The 21,051-nt window shown below is 46.4% G+C and overlaps 2 protein-coding genes across 7 annotated transcripts in view; one reads left to right on the forward strand and one right to left on the reverse strand.

Moving 5' to 3' along the window:
- Positions 1-17,282, reverse strand: part of LOC142786723 (uncharacterized) — a 32,337-nt gene extending 15,055 nt beyond the window's left edge. The window contains exons 1-2 of the mRNA XM_075884360.1: positions 17,073-17,282; positions 9,590-9,709 (exon numbers count right to left, since the gene is read on the reverse strand). Coding sequence (XP_075740475.1) covers positions 9,590-9,709; positions 17,073-17,195 — 243 coding nt within the window. The 5' untranslated portion in view covers positions 17,196-17,282. The remainder of the gene's footprint in view (positions 1-9,589; positions 9,710-17,072) is intronic.
- Positions 1-21,051, forward strand: part of LOC142761687 (monocarboxylate transporter 12-B-like) — a 145,259-nt gene that overhangs the window by 23,146 nt on the left and 101,062 nt on the right. The gene's annotated exons all lie outside the window — the stretch shown is intronic.

Genomic DNA, 21,051 nt, shown 5'->3' on the forward strand with positions numbered 1-21,051 from the left:
TCCGGAGCCCTCCACTACGGCGTCTCTCATAATCATATAGTGGTTTTGGGACGTTAAACCCCACATATCAATCAATATATTATTCGCAGCAAATTCATGCGTAAGCTTTTTTTTAGTTTGAAATACACACGTACCTATGATAAAATGGTTTTCGCACACTCTGGCTTCAAAGTTCAGTACTCAAAGGCTGCCTGTCGCTGTGGCTCCCTTCGTAGTTGCGGCCCACCTTGTTTTTGTACTCATTATATGGCAATTGATACCTGCGTTTGCCTTGCAAGCTCGAGTTGGAGCAGCCAACGGCTGAACAACAGACCATGATTTATCAGGACAAAGATAAACGGGTGACCGAACGTGCATATCCCAAATAATATGAGGCTTGCGGCGAAACGGTTTGCCGTCGTCTACTCTTCTCGAACCGGAAGCCGGTAGCAGACGGTGCATCCCACAACCCCTCGCTCTTTTACTGGTCACCTGTTCTGCAAGCGGTCTCTTATCACGTTCGCACGTGGCGGCCACTTTTACGACGATGTTTTTTATATCGTTACCATTCTGCCATCGCTTAACGTCTATCTTAATCATCCATAGCCTGTTGAAGCAACCTTCCTTTGTGAACAGTATTTCATAATTCCTTGAACCTACATTTAAGGACACTAAAAACGCAGCGTGCTAGGCGGCATGCAATGGTGTGATAATGTTTTAATTTTGCAAACTTTAAAACAAGGCTGGCGAAAATTAAGCAGTGGAATTGTGTTACCGCAGAATGAAAATTTTGTTATTTCTGTTTAAGCGCTACAAATTTCGCAATAAAGATTTTTCTCTTGAGGTATTATTACAATGTTCATTGAACAATTTCTTGCGAATCGCAAAGCTTGCCGGACTGAAAAGAATTCTGACATGCTCTATATGGCGCATGAGCACACTGCACTAATTAGAGACGTGTAGTGCTCAAATAGAATTATTTTATTACTTAGCGATTTTTGCTAGAACAGCCTGTTGAGGTTGGAAGATCTGCTCTATAGGGAGCAAAGCGTGGCGGAGACAACACTGCAATGCGAATCACCATGACACAAACAACTTTTCCTCGTTAGATAAGAAACCGTGCCTCTGTTCTATGAGATACTGCGAGACATAGCACTCATCAGATTCATTGGTGCCGTGCAAAGCGTACATAGCAAAGTATTTCACTCTGCGAACAAAACTAGACAAAGGACTACAAAAAAAAAACTCCCAAGCATTTCCTTTAGGGTGAACATGGTCAAGTGCGAATGCACGGGGTGATGCTATGAGGGAAAGTAAGGGTAATGTCCGTTGCCATTCGCCAGTGAGTTCACAAAAACTCCCCCGTAGGATCACATTGCGATTCCCAGGAACCATTAGACCCTCTCGGGAAATCTTGGTGAGTTTACGCGTATATGTGAGAGTAAATTCGCACTAAAATGATGTTTATGTCCGCGGCCCGCTTCGCCCGCTTGCGCTCGGCATCACGGGCCCTTTGCCGCGCTGCCTTGTCTTCAGCCGGCGCGACACCTTCAACGACGCGTGCAATGCTTGCATTCGATTGCATTGTACTCGGTGGGTGAGGTATCGCATTCGAGGTTGATGCCTGCAATGGATCCATACCTATGATGACTTGCCAATCTCGAGCAAGTCTTGGCTGCGCGGGCCGCGCCGCCACGGAGCGGAGGGCGGAGCGCGCGCAATCACGTGGTATGTGACGTCGCTGCGCCGTTGCTACAGACGCTCCTCTCCGATCCTCGCGCCGTTGCTAGGGGAGAGGAGGAGGCGCACCATGGACGGCGGATTCAGGGTCACTTATAAAGTGCATTCGCACTTAAAAATAACACCTTTGTGACAGAATGATTGCTCTCACAAACAGAGATAGTTTGTGGCAGCATGAAACTTTGCATGCACTATATACTATTGTCAAGTTGTAGGAAGCGTTGCTATAGTATTCAAGCACGCTAGACGATTTACCACCTAGAACCCACTTTCAACTTGTGAATTACAAGTTACTCATGAAGTTTGTGCCTCTATCGTGAAGTGAATCCCACTTGCATTACTGTCGGCCCAAAATTATTCTAAGGTATGCCCAGCGGTGGAAACATATCTACGTATCGGATAATTGAGCACATACAGAGCACATGCGCGTCGTGATTTAATCGGTGCCAAAACACATTGTTGGTTTCTCTAAATCCTCTATACGTCAGTGATCAAACTTTTAGTGTAATCTCTCGTGCTCACTTAGGTTGGAGAACAAGGTTTAGTACTCGTGTACTGCGTGTGATCTTATACAGAAAAATTTGTAACAATCGGGAAAGTACCCAAACATTCTGGTGCGGCTTGTGCCGAGCAGTGCTTACTCATTTTCCGGTCTCCTGGAGGTACACGGAAGTATGCGTGACAGAGCCACTTTCATCAAATGCGAAGCATTTCTTAGCGAACTTCGGCGACTTACCACGCATCTATCTATCTATCTATCTATCTATCTATCTATCTATCTATCTATCTATCTATCTATCTATCTATCTATCTATCCGCCTTTGACTTTTAGCTCTCCTGGCCGTTTCAATAATGGTATCAATACAAAACTTGGTATGACATAACATCACTGTATGAAGAGCATATTTGACTTTTCAAAGCATGAAACTCACGACATGTGGCTCATGAATGGCATGTTTTACACTTAATGGCCCTGCAGCTCTTGCAGCAATTTTGGTCACATGGTATGTTGCAAAACCTCTATAGCATGGCACGATTGCATGGGGAACACAAGCGACAGACCCTAACATAAAAATCATGACATGCGTGCGATGTAACAGTATGACTAAATGCCACGCTCGAGATGCGCACGTGGTCGTTTCGCTAGCGTCACATATACCAAATTCGGTGTCACGGTACGTGAATGGATGACGAAGGTATGTGACTGGTGCAAACATGATGATCCTTACATACTTGTCATGTAAGAACATGACAACATACTACGCTCATGATGCGCTCGCGGCCATTTCGCTAGCTTCACTTATATTAAATTTGGTATTACGGGACGTGAATGGATGACGAATGTATGATACCGGTGCATACATGGTAAACTTGATATTCGTTTCATGTAACAACATGACTACATGCTACGCTCATGATGCGCTGGTGGCTGCTTCGTTAGTTTCACATGTACAAACTCGGTATTACATGTCGCGAACGGACGACATAGGTAAATGACACATTCAAACAAGATAATCACAACATGCGCGTCGTGTAACAACATGGCCCCACTCATGATGCGCTCGCGGCCGCTTCGCTAGCTTCACATATGCCAAATTCGGTATAACGTGTTGCCATTGGATGATGAAGGTATATGACTGATGCAAACATGATAATCACGAGAAGTGTCATGTGAGAACTCCACTGCGTGCCACAGTCAAGGCACCAATACATTTCGACGTGACGCGGTGCGCGTGCTCACCGACGTTCATTTCTTCGCGTCACGCCGGCGTTGCCACGCCAGTCACCAGTCCTGCCGCATGCTTGTAGGCATGGAACGCACTGCGTTGCTTTGACGCATGCGCGTTACGGCGCGTTCGCCATCCCTCTGTCACGAAAAAAGAGAGACGCAGTGCTGTCTGGGTAACGCATCGGCGGGAATTTTGCACCGGTTGCCATCGGGCCACGCCGACGTACGCTGGTCGCGCCGGTCACGCCTGCCGTAAGATTATAGAGTGCTGGCGTTCCGCTAACGCGTTTTTCCAGCGTGCGCACATGTCAACGCTAAATTGGAGTATATTGGGCCCTTCATGATGCGCTGGTGGCCGTTTCGCTAGCTCCAACTTTACCAAATTTGGTGTTACGTGACGTCAATGGACGACAAAAGATATGGCTGGTGCAAACACGACAATCCTGACACGCCTGTCATGTAAGAACAAGACAACATACCAGGCTAATAGCGTGCTCGCGGCCATTTTGCCAGCTTTATATATACTAAATTCGGCATAATTTGACGTGAATATATGACGAAGGTGATCGACACATCGAAAGATGATAATCATGACACGGAAGTCTTGTACGACATCATTTACCTCCACCTCGTAATGTTATGCTTATTTTAAAGTGACATATCAGCCTTTCTTATTCGTGCTTCTCATATCATTGAATCACACTGCACGTGGGATGTGCCAAATTTTTTGCTATTGTTTTTTTTGTCATCACTTCTGTTTATTTTTTTTCCTGGAGCCACTCCACCTTTTTCATGATTAGGATGATGAAGATCACCTATGTGTATGGTTCACGCCCACTCTTCAGGACTGACCAAGAAACTAATTATTTACATAAAAAGTGTTCAAAAAATATTTGTATGACTAAAGATATATATAGGAGTTAAACTAACTTAATTACGCTAACTTAGGTAGTTCAGGTCACAACCGCTTTGAATCATTGAAAAAAAAAATTCTGTGACGAATCAAGAGGAATGTTGTCAGAATAATTGAAAATATCGGATCACTCGGAGCGCCTTTTGCCGGAGCGTCCACTATTTCACAATTTTCATCATTATTTGTCCCTTTGTGGCCCAGTACCCAGATTACCCTGCTTATAGTCTGTTGGGTAAGGAACACAAAATAAAAGGTCGTGTTATATTTGAGCATGATAATAATAATAACGTCCCAAAGCCATGTTATAACAGAGAAAAGTTAATTTTTATGAGTGCTGAACACAGATAAAGCATTTGTGACTGATGGGTTGAGCATTCATAATGCCATTCCGCTGAAGAAACCTATAATAAATTGGGAAGTCTTATTGAGAGTGAATGATTGAACGTCTCGGACATAATACCTATGACGGATTTTTTTTTCGGAGTGTGAGGCATCTGTATTTCTGATATTGTTTTACATTTGTAGGCTATAAATGCATCTGCAGAAGCTAGTTTATTATTAAAGTAATGCAAATTTTTTGCATGACTTGTATACACATTGTGAACAACGCTTTTAAATTTCTGTCTTTCATTGTCGATACAGAAAACTTCACTCAGTTTAACATCTAATGGTCCAACAAGTGCTTTTACGAAGCCCAACCATGCTGTATAAAATCCAAGTCAATAAGACACATAAAAACCACTTATACTGAGGTACACATGAAAATAAATTTTATTATTACAAAATTCCTATAAATATTAAGAAATAAATGCACGCTTAGTATCCTAAGTCTGCACAAAAGTGAGGACAACCTCGCTTCTAAGTACTGGATCTTCCGCGAAGCGGCCTGCATTCTCCAAATTCACGAACGCAACATCTGCAGCAAAAACGACAGTTTCCTCGTATGGACCCCCGCCCACACGGACCCTCCGCTTGCGGGCAACGCGACTGCCCACGCCGCGACTCGAGGACTTACACGCCGAGCTGCGACGCCTGCCGACAGTCCCGATGTCTCGCACACTTCGACAGCGATGCGGTAATGGACGTGGGGGGATCGCATGACCACTTTCAGAGACATCACGCAACACTATAGACTGAACAGATGCAAATATCCACCACCCAACGCCTAACTAAACAAGAAACAGCAGGTTGCCTGGAGACAACTACAGACACACGCGTACCCGAATCCGGTGATCCTTCGCCTCTGCTACCCAGGCATTTATACGTCCGACGCGTGTAAGGCGTGCGGAGCCAGAGCGACGCTGCAGCACATCCTGTGGAAGTGTACCGGTAACGCGCAGCAGGCCCCTACGAACCCGGTAGACATGGCGGTCTCGAACGGCGAGGCGCGATGGGAGGCGGCTCTGTTCAGCCACGACCTTGCCGATCAACCGTGGGCCGTCCGGCATGCCAAGGATGGCGCCCGGGTCCAAGGACTCGAGGCCGTCACCTAGGCCGGGGTGCTTGTAGCCCCACCCCGCTCAATGATGCCGGACATGTTCAATAAAGTTTTTACTCACTCACTCACTCACTCCCTTTCCACAATTTATAAGCCGGTGCACAAGAATAGAAAACACACCCGAACACTATTTCGGGGCTAAACCACTAGTGTTCTGAAATGCTACATGTATGTAAATTTTGTAAAACATAATTAGTAGTTCTCTCCGTATTCCTGATCGCGTACTGCACAGCCTTCGTATGACTCTCAGTGCCCGTACTCCTTTCTTAGTCGCATGCGAAAGGAGGTGGTTATCATGGGATATTCCCTATTATTTTACCGAGGTCAACTGTAATATATTTTGCAGGTTGCAAGTTACTCTGGATAATAGTGACTAGGCTATCTAATGGTAAATTTGTAATTGCGCTCTTTGAAACATTAAGACCTAAGTGAGTAGCCTGCGACCGGTTATTAATAGCTCACTTATACTTTTTTAAGCAAATATATATCGATTGTATATTACTGTCTGATGAAAAAAAAATGCTATATCGCCTGCATATACATGTGGGCATACTTCATAATGACTGGGTGTAGTGCTCAGCAATATATTAAAAAGGAAAAGCGAAGTTACTGCTCCCTCAAGAACTCCTCGTACCTTGGAATGTATATTTGATGAATGACACTTTACAAAGAATAAAACTCCCTCATTAGTTAAATACTTCCTAAACTACCTCACCATATCAGTGGAGGTTTCATAAAATTGTAAATGATCCAACATTATTTTATGTTCGGCTCTCTCGTAAGCTTTTCCCCGAGGAGATCATTGTTTCTTTTTTTCTCCTTTTTTTTGCTCGCGCGGGTAGGCACTACAGTGTGCGGAGCACGCGGACCCGACAGCGTCGACAGGCTGATACAGGCGCGCTTGATCGCAGGTTTGATCACGGCAGTCTTCGGTGCTGTTTGTCAGTGTCGCAGCACTGCCGCTCCATGTTCTTATTCCCCTGACATGTTGCGTGGTTACTTTCAATCACTGTGCACCTAAGCTCTGAACCGAACTCGATCGGTACCGGCCTTGATCGCGAGTGAAAATATCCGTGCGACACCGAGGAAACGGTGTGGTGTGAAAGCAAGCCTGACTGCATCAGTAAGTTCAGGCCACATCTACTTCAACGGCATCATGCTGGAGGTGGCAGCGTCATTTCGACAAGAAGTAAATGAAAACAAAAAACATATATCTTACACTTCGTTTTCATACTCTCATTTCTAGCGTTCTCAAAGTTATTCAGTTTTACTGTACCGTAAAGCAAGGAGCAAGCGAGCATAACTCAAGTAGAGTGCACATAAAATTGGTTATTCTACAACCGCAATGTTCTGTTCGTACCCAAGCATAATGCTTGATGCTCAGGGAACACAAAATCCTGAAAGCAGCATGCTTCTCTAATATCGCGCCCACTACGGCAGCGCAAAAACTAAAAAAAACGAACCAAACAAATACGCTTCTTTTGATACACCAAGAGTGCTCTATGACGGCCAGGCATTTCGTGCGGAATGCTGCGAGGTGTCTGGCCCGGTATGTCTAGAAAAACTGTCAATTCATTGCCATAACGCCGACAACCGCACTTTTATCTGCGCACAGAGGTGAAGCGACAGTCATAGGGTGTGTGCACTATTGTTTATTATATTTTTACTGATACAATATTTTACTGATTTTTTGTATCTTTACTGATACAAAAAATGCAGCGTGTAGGGATTGCTCCCCGCCTCGTGGACTGGATTTCTGCGTATCTGAAAAACAGAACGCAGTTTGTAGAAATTAGCGGCTACCGATCACAAAACCTTGATGTATTATCAGGAGTGCCCCAGGGGTCGGTCTTGGGACCACTCTTGTTCTTGATCTATGTGAATGATATTTGTGATGATATTGACGCAGGAGTGACTGTGAAAATGTTTGCAGACGACTGTGTTATTTATACAACTGTCAGTAGCCCCTTGCATCAATCATTGCTTAACGACAACTTGTGCAAAATTGCTGACTGGTGTGAGAGGTGGCAGATGGTTGTTAACTACTCAAAAACTTGCGCTCTTACAGTAACACACAAGAAAACTCCTCTTAAACATAAATACCATGTCCGTAACCAAAGTATTGAATTTGTTAATTCCGTAAAATATTTGGGATTGACCATTAATACGAAACTTAGTTGGGACGCTCACATCGACAACGTTTGCGCCAAGGCCTACAAGAAGCTATGCTTCTTAAGAAGGAAGCTGAGGTCATGTGATTGGAAAGTTAAACTTGCAGCCTATAAAACCCTAGTTCGACCAGTGCTAGAATACGCATCCATTGCGTGGGACCCATATTTAAAGAAAGACATAGATAAAGTGGAAAGGATTCAGCGGCTAAGCGCACGGTTCATTTTTTCAGACTTTAGGCGCCTCTCCTCCGTTTCAGAAATGTTAAATAAATGTGAGCTGGAACCACTGGAATGTAGGCGAAGAATTGCAAGGTTAGTCTTCTTTTATAAACTATACAACAATGAATCTGGTTTAAATAAAGAATTGTACATTCTGCCACCTCCTCAGCGCTCAGCAAGGTTAAATCATTCAAAAACTGTAAGACCATATGCTCCTAAAAATAACACATTCAAGTACTCCTTTTTTGTAAGAACCATTGAAGACTGGAATTCACTGCCTTCCGACTGCGTGCACGCTCCGACTTCTTCTAGTTTTGACCTCTGTGTTAGAAACCTTATGTAACCCTCTCCTGCTAGGATGGTGAAAAACTGTCTGCAGTATTCCTTAAATAAATAAATAAAAAAAAATATTTTATTCTTTGTTACGTCACTGCATACGTCATGGCGGAACTTTTGAATTCTGTAAGGTCGATACGCCACGTGGTGTCGTTCACGCGAACTGAACCACTGGTGTCCAGAAAAGCTGGATATGAGCATATTCGTGGAGTCTTGGACCTTTGTGCATAAATAAGTAAACACGTGCCTCATTCCTCCTACTAGAAACTGGTATAACATGAAGGGGCACGTGTCTTTACAGAGTTATTTGAGCGTTTACTGTGCATCGTTTCGGCCCAAGGGCGAAGGAATCAAAGCTACAGCAACGAATCGTGAAGTCAGTGAAGAACTACAAGCAGCTACAAAACTGCAGGAAGCACCTCAAGCTGAAAGCATGCACGAAACGGGTATACACCGGACAATTGCGGACTAACAATTGTCACAGTTCGACACTTTCGGCGCGCTGTTCAAACGGAAAGAAAGACGTACGAGACGAATGTAGAAGTAGCTAGGTCTAAGGTCAATAATCTCTACGTTGAAGTGACCTACTAGTATGAAGTATATGGGCCTGTAGATATTTTATATTGTTCTGTCACAATTATGGTTGATGTGAGTGTAATTTAAGCCTTATTTTGCGGCTCACATATATAACATTAGCATTGCCCCACATGGTGTATTTAAGGGACATAAGGTAATATGAAGTCACATAAACAGTCGATGGCAACGCTAGGCCCTAAGGTCCATAATGTCCAAGTTAAGGTAACCGACTAGTACTCGGGGTTTGAGCTTGTAGCTGTTTTGCATTGCTTTGTCATAATTAGGATTGATATGAGGTTATCGTTAACGCGATGTGGTGTCTGATATATTTCTCTACTATAGCAATGCAGACGAATTCTGGATAGATGGGCAAGCGTCGCCATTAAGGTGCTTTCACCCTAATATACACCTCTATTGAGTGGCCCTACCTGTCGGCCATCCAGTACAGCTTCATAAGTCTCTCGCAGGAAAACTTTATTGAAAGATAGCTGGCTTTTGTGTTGCTGGACACGACGCCAAAGCTCTTGGTCGTCTGGATTGGCCGAAGTCTGCAAAGTGAAAAATGAAACCTCTGATACAATAAAAATGTGGGGCCTGTATTGTCCTATACACATATAGTATACTTTGTCTCTCAGAGGGCGAATGTGTCATTTATTATAAAACAGAGTTTTAGACAAGTGTAAAAGAAGAAATTAATTCAAGGAGTTTCCACGTTTACCCGAATATGCCTCCTCACTTTAGAGTTACACTACAGAGCAAAAAATTTTTTGTATTAGTAAATCACTCTTTTGTAATAACAAATCGCCAGGCTTGCTGCGAGAATATGCTTAGTAAGCGAGAAAATGACCAAAAGATGATGTGAGAGGCGACGCTAATTTGACGTCTTCACACTATTCGCCATGTCATCGTATGTTTGATGGTGCCTAGGGCTCTACGTAAATGTAAATTGGTAAAAATAAAGCACTTTGTCCTTTGACAGGAGCTGTGGCTTAACCTATACAAGGTTTGGAGAAATCCTGTTTAGTCAGTGGTGGATAAAATGCGATAAGCACACTTTAAAATCTATGAAGTCACGTGCGGAGTTTACTGCGTGAAGTTTCGGATCCTTTCTATTTTGAATTATCATTTCACCTACTTTTTTTTCTTCACATTTACATTACAATTACTTCTAATACCAACCCCTATACGTCCTCTGGCAAGTTTCTGTGTGACGTAGTTTATTGACGCTGGACGTCAAAAAAACTCGACAAACTTTAAACGTGAAGCGTCAAGGAGCAGCGGGCGTTAAGAAGCCAAAACCCGGGCAAGCGCGAGCTCGAGTCTGGGGCTGCTATTGACACTGGCGCTTTCTTAATTGCTCGTGCTTTTCGCCATCTTCTTTACTTCACTACGTTTGCTCCCGGAAAATAGAGGAGCCATTCTGGCGACTTAAGGCATTGGTAGTATAGCCGGGCTATAATAGCGCTTGATGCGAGAGACGTGGACGATTTCTTGGCCGCAACGACTCCAGTCGTCAGATGGTGTCAAGGTCTCAACCTCATAATAGACGTGAGAAGTCCGAGCACAAATGCAGTATGGGCCATGATAGTGGGCCAATAACTTGGAGGACAGGCCAGGAGTATTCGGTGGGACATAGAGCCATACTAGCGCGCCCGTTTTGAAAGTAGCATGAGGTCGGTCGTCGTCACGCTTATGTTTCTGGCGAACTTGATCCTCGCTCGTAAAGGAACGAGCCAAATGTCGACAATCCTCTGCGTACCTGGCAATGTCGGAAATCGGACTGTACTCGCAGGCGTCGGGTGTGTAAGGAAGCATGGTGTCTAGTATGCATAATGGCTCGAGTTCGTAAAAAAGAAAGAACGGTGGGAATCCCGTAATAGCTTGTGTTGGAGCGTTGTTCGCATATGTGACGAAACGAAGGACGGCGTCCTAGTTTGCCTGGCCAGATGTGGGGTACATCATCAGCATATCATCGAGAGTGCGGTTAAATCGTTCTGTTAGGTCATTGGCTTGCGGATGACATGCGGTCGTTTGCGGTGGACGATGTTACACTGAATGAGCGATGCTTCGACGGCTTTGGATAGAAAAGCACGTCCTCTATGACTCAGAAGTTCGCAGGGTGTGCCGTGGCGGAGGACAAAGTTGCGTGGGATGGAAAACGCAACTTTTCTTGCTGTTGCTGTGGGCAATGCTTTTGTTTCTGCATAACGCGTAAGGTTGTCTACGCCAACGATGATGCATCTAATACCAGAAGCGGTCAAGGGAAGCGGCCCGTACAAATAAATACCAACGTGCTCAGATGGACGCGCCGGCACACGGGAGAGGTTGAAGCTTACCGGTGGCTCATTGCGAGCGAGCCTTTCGTCGCTGACAGGCTGTACAAACGTAGATATACTTGCACACAAATGGGTACATTCCACACGAATATTACCTCTGACGCAAGTGAATGTAGGTCTTGAGAACGCCAGCGTGAGCGCTCAGCAAATCGGCGTTGCAAGCAGCACACATTTGCATGCGCATGTGGCGAGGTATCACAAGCCACCACCTGCTGCCATGAGATGCATAATTTCGCCGATAGAGGAGACCATCCCGAGTGGCGAAATATGGTGCTTGAGGACGTAAAGCTCTGGAAGCCGGTAAGTTCATGAATGTGCCAGAAACTCGAGCAGGTCGCAAACACGCGTATCCTTGCATTGCTCCACTGAAGTGTTGGTGACGTCGACGGGCGCGAAGGAAATGGACATTGAAGCCATGATGGATGCTAAAGGTTAACGGGAAAGAGCGTCCACGTCAGAGTGTTTGCTACCTGATCGGTACACAACACGAATGTCACACTCTTGCAGCTGAGCGCCCAGCGATCGAGTCATCCCCAAGAGTCTTTCACCGACGAAAGCCAACACAGAGTCTGGTGATCTGTGGTGACGTCGAAAGAGCGGCTAAAAAGATACAGACGGAACTTAGCCAAAGCCCGAACTCTGGTAAGGCATTTTTCTCTGTGACAAAATAATTGCACTCGGCTTTCTTCAGAGTTTGACTCATGAAAGCGACGACGTATTCTTGGTATCCCGGCCTTTTTTGAGCCAAGAAACACGGCACCGAGGCCGACCCTGCTGGCGTCAGTACAAACTTTCGTAGACGCATCCGGTTCAAAACGTCCGAGTATCAGAGGCATTCTTAGTAGGTGCTGAAGCGTCTCGAAAGATGTCTCGTATTTTCGTGACCAAGCCGACATGCCGCTGGAGGCGGCAAGGAGGTTGGTAAGAGGGTCGATGATGAAAGGTAAGTTGCGCACGAATCGGCGAAAGAAGAAACGCAGCCTAATAACACTTCGAAGCGTCTTTATGCAAGTTGGCTAGGGGAATTGTGCAACACCATGGAGCCCTTGGTTTCTACAGAACTTGGTTCTACAAAACGCTCTCTTTTTAAACGACGTGACCCAGTATTATCAACTGGCGCCCCGCGAAATGAGACTTCTTCATGTTTTGTTGGAGACCAGCTGAGCTGAGGCACGTCAAAATCTCCCGAAGACAGAGGTGAGTTGAAAAATCCCTAGAAAACACTACGATATTGTAGAGGTAGCAAATGTAGCTGTTCCATTCGTAGCTGCGAAGGACGTTGTCCATCACCCGTTCAAATGTAGTGGAGGCGTTGTACAATGCGAACGGAATGACGTTGGACTCGTAGAGTACATCAGCCATGACGAAAGCGGTCTTGGACGACCAGTGTCAGCCATCGGTTCTTGCCAATACCCCGAGTGTAAATCTAGGGCGAGAAATATTCTATGCCTTGCAAGCAGTCGGGAGCATCATCGGTGCGCGGAAACGGGTACCCATCCTTCCGGGTTATCTTATTGAGGGGGCTCATAGTCCACACAGACTTTCATTGTACCATCCTCCTTGCACACATTGACGACGGGAAAGAACCAGGGGCTCTGGGACAGCTGAATCACTTCGCGTTGAAGTATGTCGTCTACTTGTTTGTTAGTATTCTTGCCCTCCACCGCGGAAACTCGATAGCGTGTCAGGAGTAAAAGAGCATGAGAACCGGTGTCAACGTGGTGAGTAACGCTCTTCGTGCGGCCCAAGGTTGGCCAGGCGCACTCGAAAGATGAACGGCAGTTGTGCAGAAAAGCGAGATCTTCACTCTGATACCATGGCAGTAAGTCGTCGGCAATCGAACGACGAAACTTATCTAGGGCTAAAGACATCGGAACAGGTGACGTCATGGCTATTAGCTGAAGGTAGGATTCGTCCTTGGCGATGTCCAGGTAACTCAAGAGGTCGGCGCCTTCTATACGCCGCACAGATTCCCCTCGAAGCAATGTCCCGGCAGACGTGAGTGAGTTGGCAACGAGCATCAATGACGCCTAAGATTTATCTGGGAGTACTGGAAAGGGCATTCATAAGCCGCAGTGACGTATAAGAAGACTTCCGATGAAGCAAAGAGTGCTGCCCCATCCTGCGCACTCGTACACACTAGGGTGACAAGGGTCTACGTGCGGAGAGGAGGATACCTGTGTGTTCCACGACAAGTGTTCGAGCAGGTTAATGCTGTGAAGGAGATGTCTGCAAGGGCACAAGAGCGACTTCTACACGAAAGAGCAGTCTATAATGATGCTATGGCTTCAAATGAAGTCCCACACGAGAATTATGTAGTGAGAGCAGGACAATAGAACGAAAAACTTGATCACGGAGAGTGCGTTTTGAATGATAACCTGCGCCATGCACACAGCTAACGGCGCATTACACTGGGAACTGGCAGTACGGAGCCTTAGTTCTGACAGCGACGTCGCCAGCTTCTTTAGCTTCTGGGACAATGTCTCAGAGATGACAAAAACGGCAGCTCCTGTGTCAATAAGTGCTACAATAGCAGTTTCTTCGACATCAATGTAAATAACATTTCGCGGCGAAACACAAGGAGGCCTTGGGCAGTCCGACTTGCCTGCAGCTCTTGCCTCCGGAGCTGCAGCAGTCAGTTTGCCTTCTTTGTAGCGGAGTGGTGACGCATGGGGGCAGGGAGTATTGTCGAGAAGATTGGGATCGGGCACTGGAGAAAGAGAAGCGGTTATCCGAGATGGTAGTCAGTGGCGTTCTTCGCGATAAGGGATCGAGCAGGGCCATTGTTTGAAAAAAGAAATTAAGTAGCGGCGGCAGTGGCGAGCGAATGGACCAGCGACACCACAGGTGAAACAGATGGCCCTGTAGTCCGGCGTTCGACACACATCTAGGCGGTGGAACAATGGAGGTGGAGGCCGTTCGTTAGAGAAGTGGCGGTGAAGAATTCGTGGTCGGTGGTGAGGTGGGGGTGGTCATTGCAGGGCGGGCCTAGGTTTAAGGCTGCTGACGTGGCCGAGAGACGATCGCAGCGTAAGTAAGAGGTGCAGAGACGAGCTCAGAGACGGGGCCATAGAGTGGAGGCTACTGAGGTGGACCATAGGTGACGGCAGCGTAAGTCGTGCAGATACGGTTGGTCGCTGGGACAGAGAAGATAGTGCCTCTGCAATTTGGTTGCGAATGACGTGCTGAATGTTAGGGCTAAGGTCTGCATTGGAGCGTTTGTGAGAGGGAGATATAAAGGCTGACGTGCTACCTCCTCTTGAGTGAAGTCCTTGATGATGAATAGCAGTGGTAGCTGGTCGGCATGGCGAGCAGGAAGCCGCAAGCGGGTTATTGTGTCGGGCGTGGTGAGGGCTTGACGTGCGATCGTGTGCTGTTAACGCAAGTCGTCGAAACTCTGACACAAGGACATCAGTACTTCAACAGCTGAGGCATTCTTTGTGGACAGCATCTGAAAGCGTCGTACTCGATGCCCTTAAGGTTGTGCTCAGTTTTCTGCTTTTCGGTCACGGCAGAGCTCACATGGTTGCAGAGTTTTAGCACGTCTTCAATGTAGCTGGTGAAGTTCTCCCCGGGGCTGTGCCCATTGACGCAAACACTGCTCTGACAGAAGTTTGAGAGCCGATTACCAACCGAAGACGGGCGTAATGAAAGTCTCTAAGACAGACCAAGTGGAAAGGTGGCTCTAGTGGTTGTTTTAACACAATTCAGCCATGTCTGTAGGACAAAACTGGACGTACCCAAGCTTCATTTGGCCGTCCCACTTATTAATGAGACTGGTATGCGCCTACTTCGATAGCCAATCGGCCACATCCGAGTCCCTGGAGCTGATAAAGATGAGCGGCTCTCGCTGGCGATACATGGTGCCACAGGGGACGTAGACGACTGAAGGTCTAGGCTAGATAGGGGTCTTATTGGCCATGGTGTGATGGAATCAAGAAGCGAGGGGAGAATTTGGGACCGAAGGTCCAGGTTGGTACAGAAAATATATGTACCTCCACTAAATGTGACATGCTTTATTGACGTTGAACGTCAAGGAAGCTCGACAAATGTTAAAAGGGAAGCGTCGAAAAAGGTGGGCGTAAAGCAGCCAAAATGCAGGCAATCGTGAGCCCGAGTGGGGTGCTGCTAGTGACGCTGGTGCTTGCTTGCTTGTTCGTGTCTTCGGTCGTCGCCTTTTCTTCACTACATCTGTTGGTTCTCATTATACTTGTATCGAACAAAGACAAGGTACCCTTGATTTTACATGTTTATTCATGATAGCGAAGGTTTTGTTCAGCCTAGTTTGATGCCTTCAGGTGGTATTTCAGGAATTATTGGTCAGCTGTCATGTCGTAATAATATCAAGTACTACGTGACGCCAAACAGGCAAGAAAGAATGTTCTGTATTCGCCGCAACGGCAACAGGTGGGATGACTGACGCTCCCTGGGTTAAATGCGCACATATACCCTGTAAAGCGAACGAAAGGATGACCGCCACCGTAGCTCAGATGAAGAGCATCGGGCGCATTACTCGAAGGTAGCAAGTTTAGATCCTTCTGGGGGTAAGTTATCTTTTCGCCCAGTTTTTTGCTCAACTTTATACTACAACTACTTCTGATAACATTACGTAAACTTTCCTGGGTGTTACTGTGCGTTAACTGTCATTGTTTATGAGAAAAGAAACGCGCCTTTAGTATTACATTTTGCTTCTAATTTTTATTTTGCGGTTTTTTTCTATCAATAAAGCTATAATGGTGAAGTTACCAACATAGGAATGTTCAGAATGCAATTTATTAATTGAAATCAATTCATTGCCTCCCTTTAGTACTTAATTTACAACTGTCTTTCCCTTTCGGTTCTGCGAAACTGGATGCCAATCTGGGGTGGCCCTTCTTTACAATTATCGCCAGCTGCTTGGAGCACTTCTTTTCATCTTTGTAAAGTGGCTCTACTTAAGACCAGAGAAATATTCAAGTGCAGTCGAGACACGAATTTATTACTCCCTACTAACCTCTAGCGGCACTATTTCGGTTTGTTACGCTTTCTTCAGGCAGTATGACGAAGTGACAGTGCCTTCAATGTGGCACCTACCACAAGTGGAGATGGTATAGCAGCTACACTATACGAAGAGAAGCATCTTGTCGCATTTTCTGTTTGAAAACATGTGTCATTCCGGCAGGAAGAAATGCTGGGGTGGCTGGTTATGAGCACTACGCAACAATAATTCATAATATTTTATTATTAATATTATATGATTATTGTTAATATTAGTAGTAGTAGTAGTAGTAGCTCTAGTATTATAATGGAAGACGTGCTGGAGGAGTATCTTACGTTTTGGTCACCTGCACCAGTATTCTGCAACTTTGAGTGATTAATCACTTTTTTTAGAGAATGCAACGACGTCGTGAAAACATGTACACTAACATTGGCTTGTAGATTCACTATAAAACTCCGAGTTGCAGTACACCACCATGCCACGTGATGCGTAAGGATTCAATGTAGCTTGCTCTACTGAGGCATGACTCAGACAATTTCCAGCCCTGTCTAACACGTCTACTGTACGTTACTATGAGAGACGCACACGCCTGCTTACCTTGAAGAAGACGTCGAAAGCCATGCCGTCGATAATAGTGGGGACAATGCGTCGGTGCTTGATGATATCGGCAACACTTTCTAGACGGGGAACTTCAGTCTTTATGGCCATGCTGGCCTGCATGTGACTTGTGAAAGAAGTGGTCGCGAAGACGACGGCTAACCACCAGACACCGATGAGCACGCGGGTGTTCTTCGGGCAGCGGGAAGGGCCTGTATGTACGCATGCACCGCACTTGTCAAATATAAGGGGCAATGTAACACAGTGCCCAATGCCGTTCGAAGTGCATTACTTACCTTTGAAAGCATTTTTTCAGCTGCTACTAAGACCCCTGCTACCATTTAGCTATTATAGGTAAGACACGTTGCTTGTCGTCTTCTCAGAAGCGTTGCAAATGGTGGTATGAAGATCGAGTGACTTTTGCGCCTACCGTATTTTGTATTCTTACGTAATATTGTGTAATATTACGTAATCAGTGCGCTTCACTGCATTTTTGATACATTACTTTCAAGTACGAGTTATGAGTGATTTTTACAGATCCATTAGAACATTCTTGCTTGAAAGAGATGACAACATTAGGTACATTTATCAAGAGCTTCCTTTGAACAGCTGGCGGTGGGATGGTCAATGACACCCCTTTGTAATTTACATCTCAGATTAGCACTGATACCCAAGCTGGTAAAGGCGCCAGCATAGAGAACCTCAGGCCAATCTCACTGAAGGCATGCGTCGGGAAGGTGGCTGAGAACGTCATTCTCAACCGCCTGACTGAGCAGCTCGAGTCTAGCGAATGCTACAGGCACAATAAGATTGAATTTTGGTCGGGGATCTTTACTGAGGATGTCATGAAGCTGATGAAGCACCAGGTCAATTAGTCCGGTTCCACTGACACTTAGGTGATTCTCGGCTTGGACTTAGAAACAGCTTTTGACAGCGTTTTGCATTTCTTTGTTTTGAAGAGCTTGGCTGAGTTTCACGTCGTAGAACGGGCGTACAATTTTGTGAGCTCCTTTTTTTTCGAGTTTCAAAAGGCTGAAGATTGACACGTTTTGTACAGATGAAATTACTCTTGGGTCAAAGGGGACACCTCAAGGGGCGTTGAGGCTCTTCAACATTTGCATGATCAACCTGTCGCGGGCCATTAACAAGATACCACACATTAAGCACATAGTCTATGCCGACGACATCACCATCTGATGCCACAGCGGATGCTAGGGTCAGATTAAGAGCGCTTTGCAACAAGCCATCGATATGACTGAGCACTATCTAATCCCTACTGGCCTTCGGCGCTCGCTCCCTAAGTTCGAGTTCTTACTCTATAAGAAGAAGCTCAGAGGTGATTCTCACCAGTCCTGGAAGACCGCAACGAAGAGCCGCATCAGGTTATTCACCGGTAACAGCTGCCCAGTTCAGCGCGTAGACTCAATCAATCAGAGTCCTCGGAATGTTTATCGAGTGTGATATAACATCAAGTTTTGGGCCCAGGACCACTCAACAAGGAACTGAGTCGATTCATGAGTGCACACACACACACACAAACATATTGTTACGAAAAAGAAGAGACGCCCTATCGACGAGGCTGTGGATTCGATGTATTTGAAACCAGCGGTAATGGCGCGACCAGTTCTTTAGCAATCGACCGGAGACCACCCTTCGTCTTCCTCGCCAGGCACAAACGTGCGTCGCCCCCTAGAATCTCAGTATGCATGCATGTAGCATAATCCCCGGTGGCAGAAGCGCCGTCTCGGCACATCTAAATGTCAACGTCGCTAGGAGAGTGGTAGGGCTTCAAGCACGCAACATGTACAATATCGGTAGCCTGTTGGGCACATGAAGGCGACGGGACGAAAGTACCTATTTCATATGTCACAGGAGTAACCATACGAAGGACTTGTAATGGACCTGTGTAGCGAGTAAGCAGTTTTTCTTACAAGCCAACTTGACGGGTCGGAGACCAGAGGAGGACGAAAGAACCAGGCGGAAAGTGTACGTCATGGTGTCGTTGGTCATAGAAACGCCGTTGCTTCTCTTGAGAGGTCAGAAGGCGTGTACGGGTGATTTTGCGTGCTTGAGCGGCCCGAGTAATAGCGTCCATGGCATATTCACTGGTCCGTACTGCAGGGAACGGTATGATGGTGTCTAGAGGCAATGTTGGTTCTCGGCCAAACAGCAGAAAAAATTGAGATTAACCGGCAGTGTCATGGCACGAAAAAATATACGCAAATGTGACGTACGGCAACGCAAAAGCCCAGTCGGTGTGGTTGGTAGAAACATACGTAGCGAGCATGTCTGTAAGAGTTCAATTTAGACGCTCCGTAAGTCCGTTGGTTTGCGGAAGGTATGACGTGGTCAGCTTGTGTCTCGTTTCACAGGACTGCAATATGTCGGCTATGACTTTCGACAAAAAGGTGCGGCCACGGTTTGTAAGCAGCTGCCGTGGGGCTCCGTGTTGAAAAATCACGTCCTTGAGGAGAAAGTCGGTGACGTCTGTGGCGCAGCTTGTTGGAAGAGCTCGTGTGATGGCATAACGCGTGGCGTAGTCGGTGGCCACAGCTATCGACTTGTTACCAGAGGAAGACATGGGGAAAGGGCCAAGTAGGTAGAAGCCAACGCGGAAGAACGGTTCTGACGGAATGTAAGTGGTTGAAGGCGTCCGGCGGGAAGTGTTGATGGCGTTTTGCGGCGCTGACATTTCTCGCAAGCCCTGGCCAGAAGAAGCGTCGGCGTATTCTATCGTAAGTGCATGACACACCAAGGTGACCGGCAGTCGGAAGGTCATGAAGTTCATTTAGAACTTCCGAGTGAAGGTGTTTTGGAACGACAAGCAGCAGGGCCGGTCCATTCAGCTCAAAACTTTGGCGGTATAATCACCATCGTGCAGCACGAATGAGCGATGGGACTGATTAGAAGATGGTGATTCGAGGCACTCAATAATAGCATGCAAAGACGAATCATGGCGCTGCTCGTCACCGATGGATGTCATTTGTGAAAGGGAAAAGACGCAAGGCTCGGTGTCGGTGTCAGCATAGTGCTCAACTCAGCAACCAGGTAGCGGGACAGGCAGTCTGCATCCTGATGTAGGCGTCCGGACTTGTACGTCATCGTGTAGGTATACTTTTGTAGTCGCAGAGCCCAGCACCCGAGCCGGCCAGTAGGATCCTTCAGTGACGTAAGGCAACATAGCGCATGCTGGTCAGTTGTTACAGAGAAACTTGTGCCATATAAATATGGGCAGAACTTTGAGACTGCCCAAACAAGAGCATGACATTCACGCTCTGTAATGGAACAGTGGCGCTCAGCAGCTGTGAGGAGGCGCCTTGCGTAGGTGACAATTCCGTCGTGTCCCCGTTGGCGTTGGGCTAAGGCGGCCCCGATTCCGTGACCACTAGCATCGGTTTCGAGGTCTGGGGCGATCATGGAGTGTAAGGTTGCATCGAGGCACGTGGCATCCTGCGAACGACATGGGTGATCGGGACATACGTCTGCCGTGAAACAGGTGACGTGGTCATCAATTAAAGGTCTTAGCGTGGCGACCAATATTCCTTGAGATAGCACTTGTTTTATGAAACCAAAACTGGTAACAGGCAAATATGTTTGTTTAGAGCCCATAGTTACGACGGAGTGCGAGACAGTAATGTCGCGCGCCAGGAGAACATCAGGAATCGGCGTCACGATATAATCATCGTCAAGCATGGGAGACGATGTTTCCAATTCAATGAATGTGAGTGCTTCAGCTGGTATCCAGAAGAAATAAGTGGTGCACAAGCTGTTCGGAAGTACAGTGTGTTAATTCGGGAGAAGAGGAAGTTCTAGGCAGAGAGTACCGGTGGCACAATCGATAAGGGCAGAATGCGTCAATAGGAATTCCATGCCGAAGTTTAGCTCGTGAGGGCAATTCACCGTAAATAAAACGGAGACGTGGCGGCCCGCAATACTAACGCGAGCGGTACACATTCCAGTGATGGCCACAGTTCCACCA

The sequence above is a fragment of the Rhipicephalus microplus genome, unplaced genomic scaffold (genome assembly GCF_043290135.1).
Source record: "Rhipicephalus microplus isolate Deutch F79 unplaced genomic scaffold, USDA_Rmic scaffold_28, whole genome shotgun sequence".
In the NCBI taxonomy this organism is placed as follows: domain Eukaryota; kingdom Metazoa; phylum Arthropoda; class Arachnida; order Ixodida; family Ixodidae; genus Rhipicephalus; species Rhipicephalus microplus.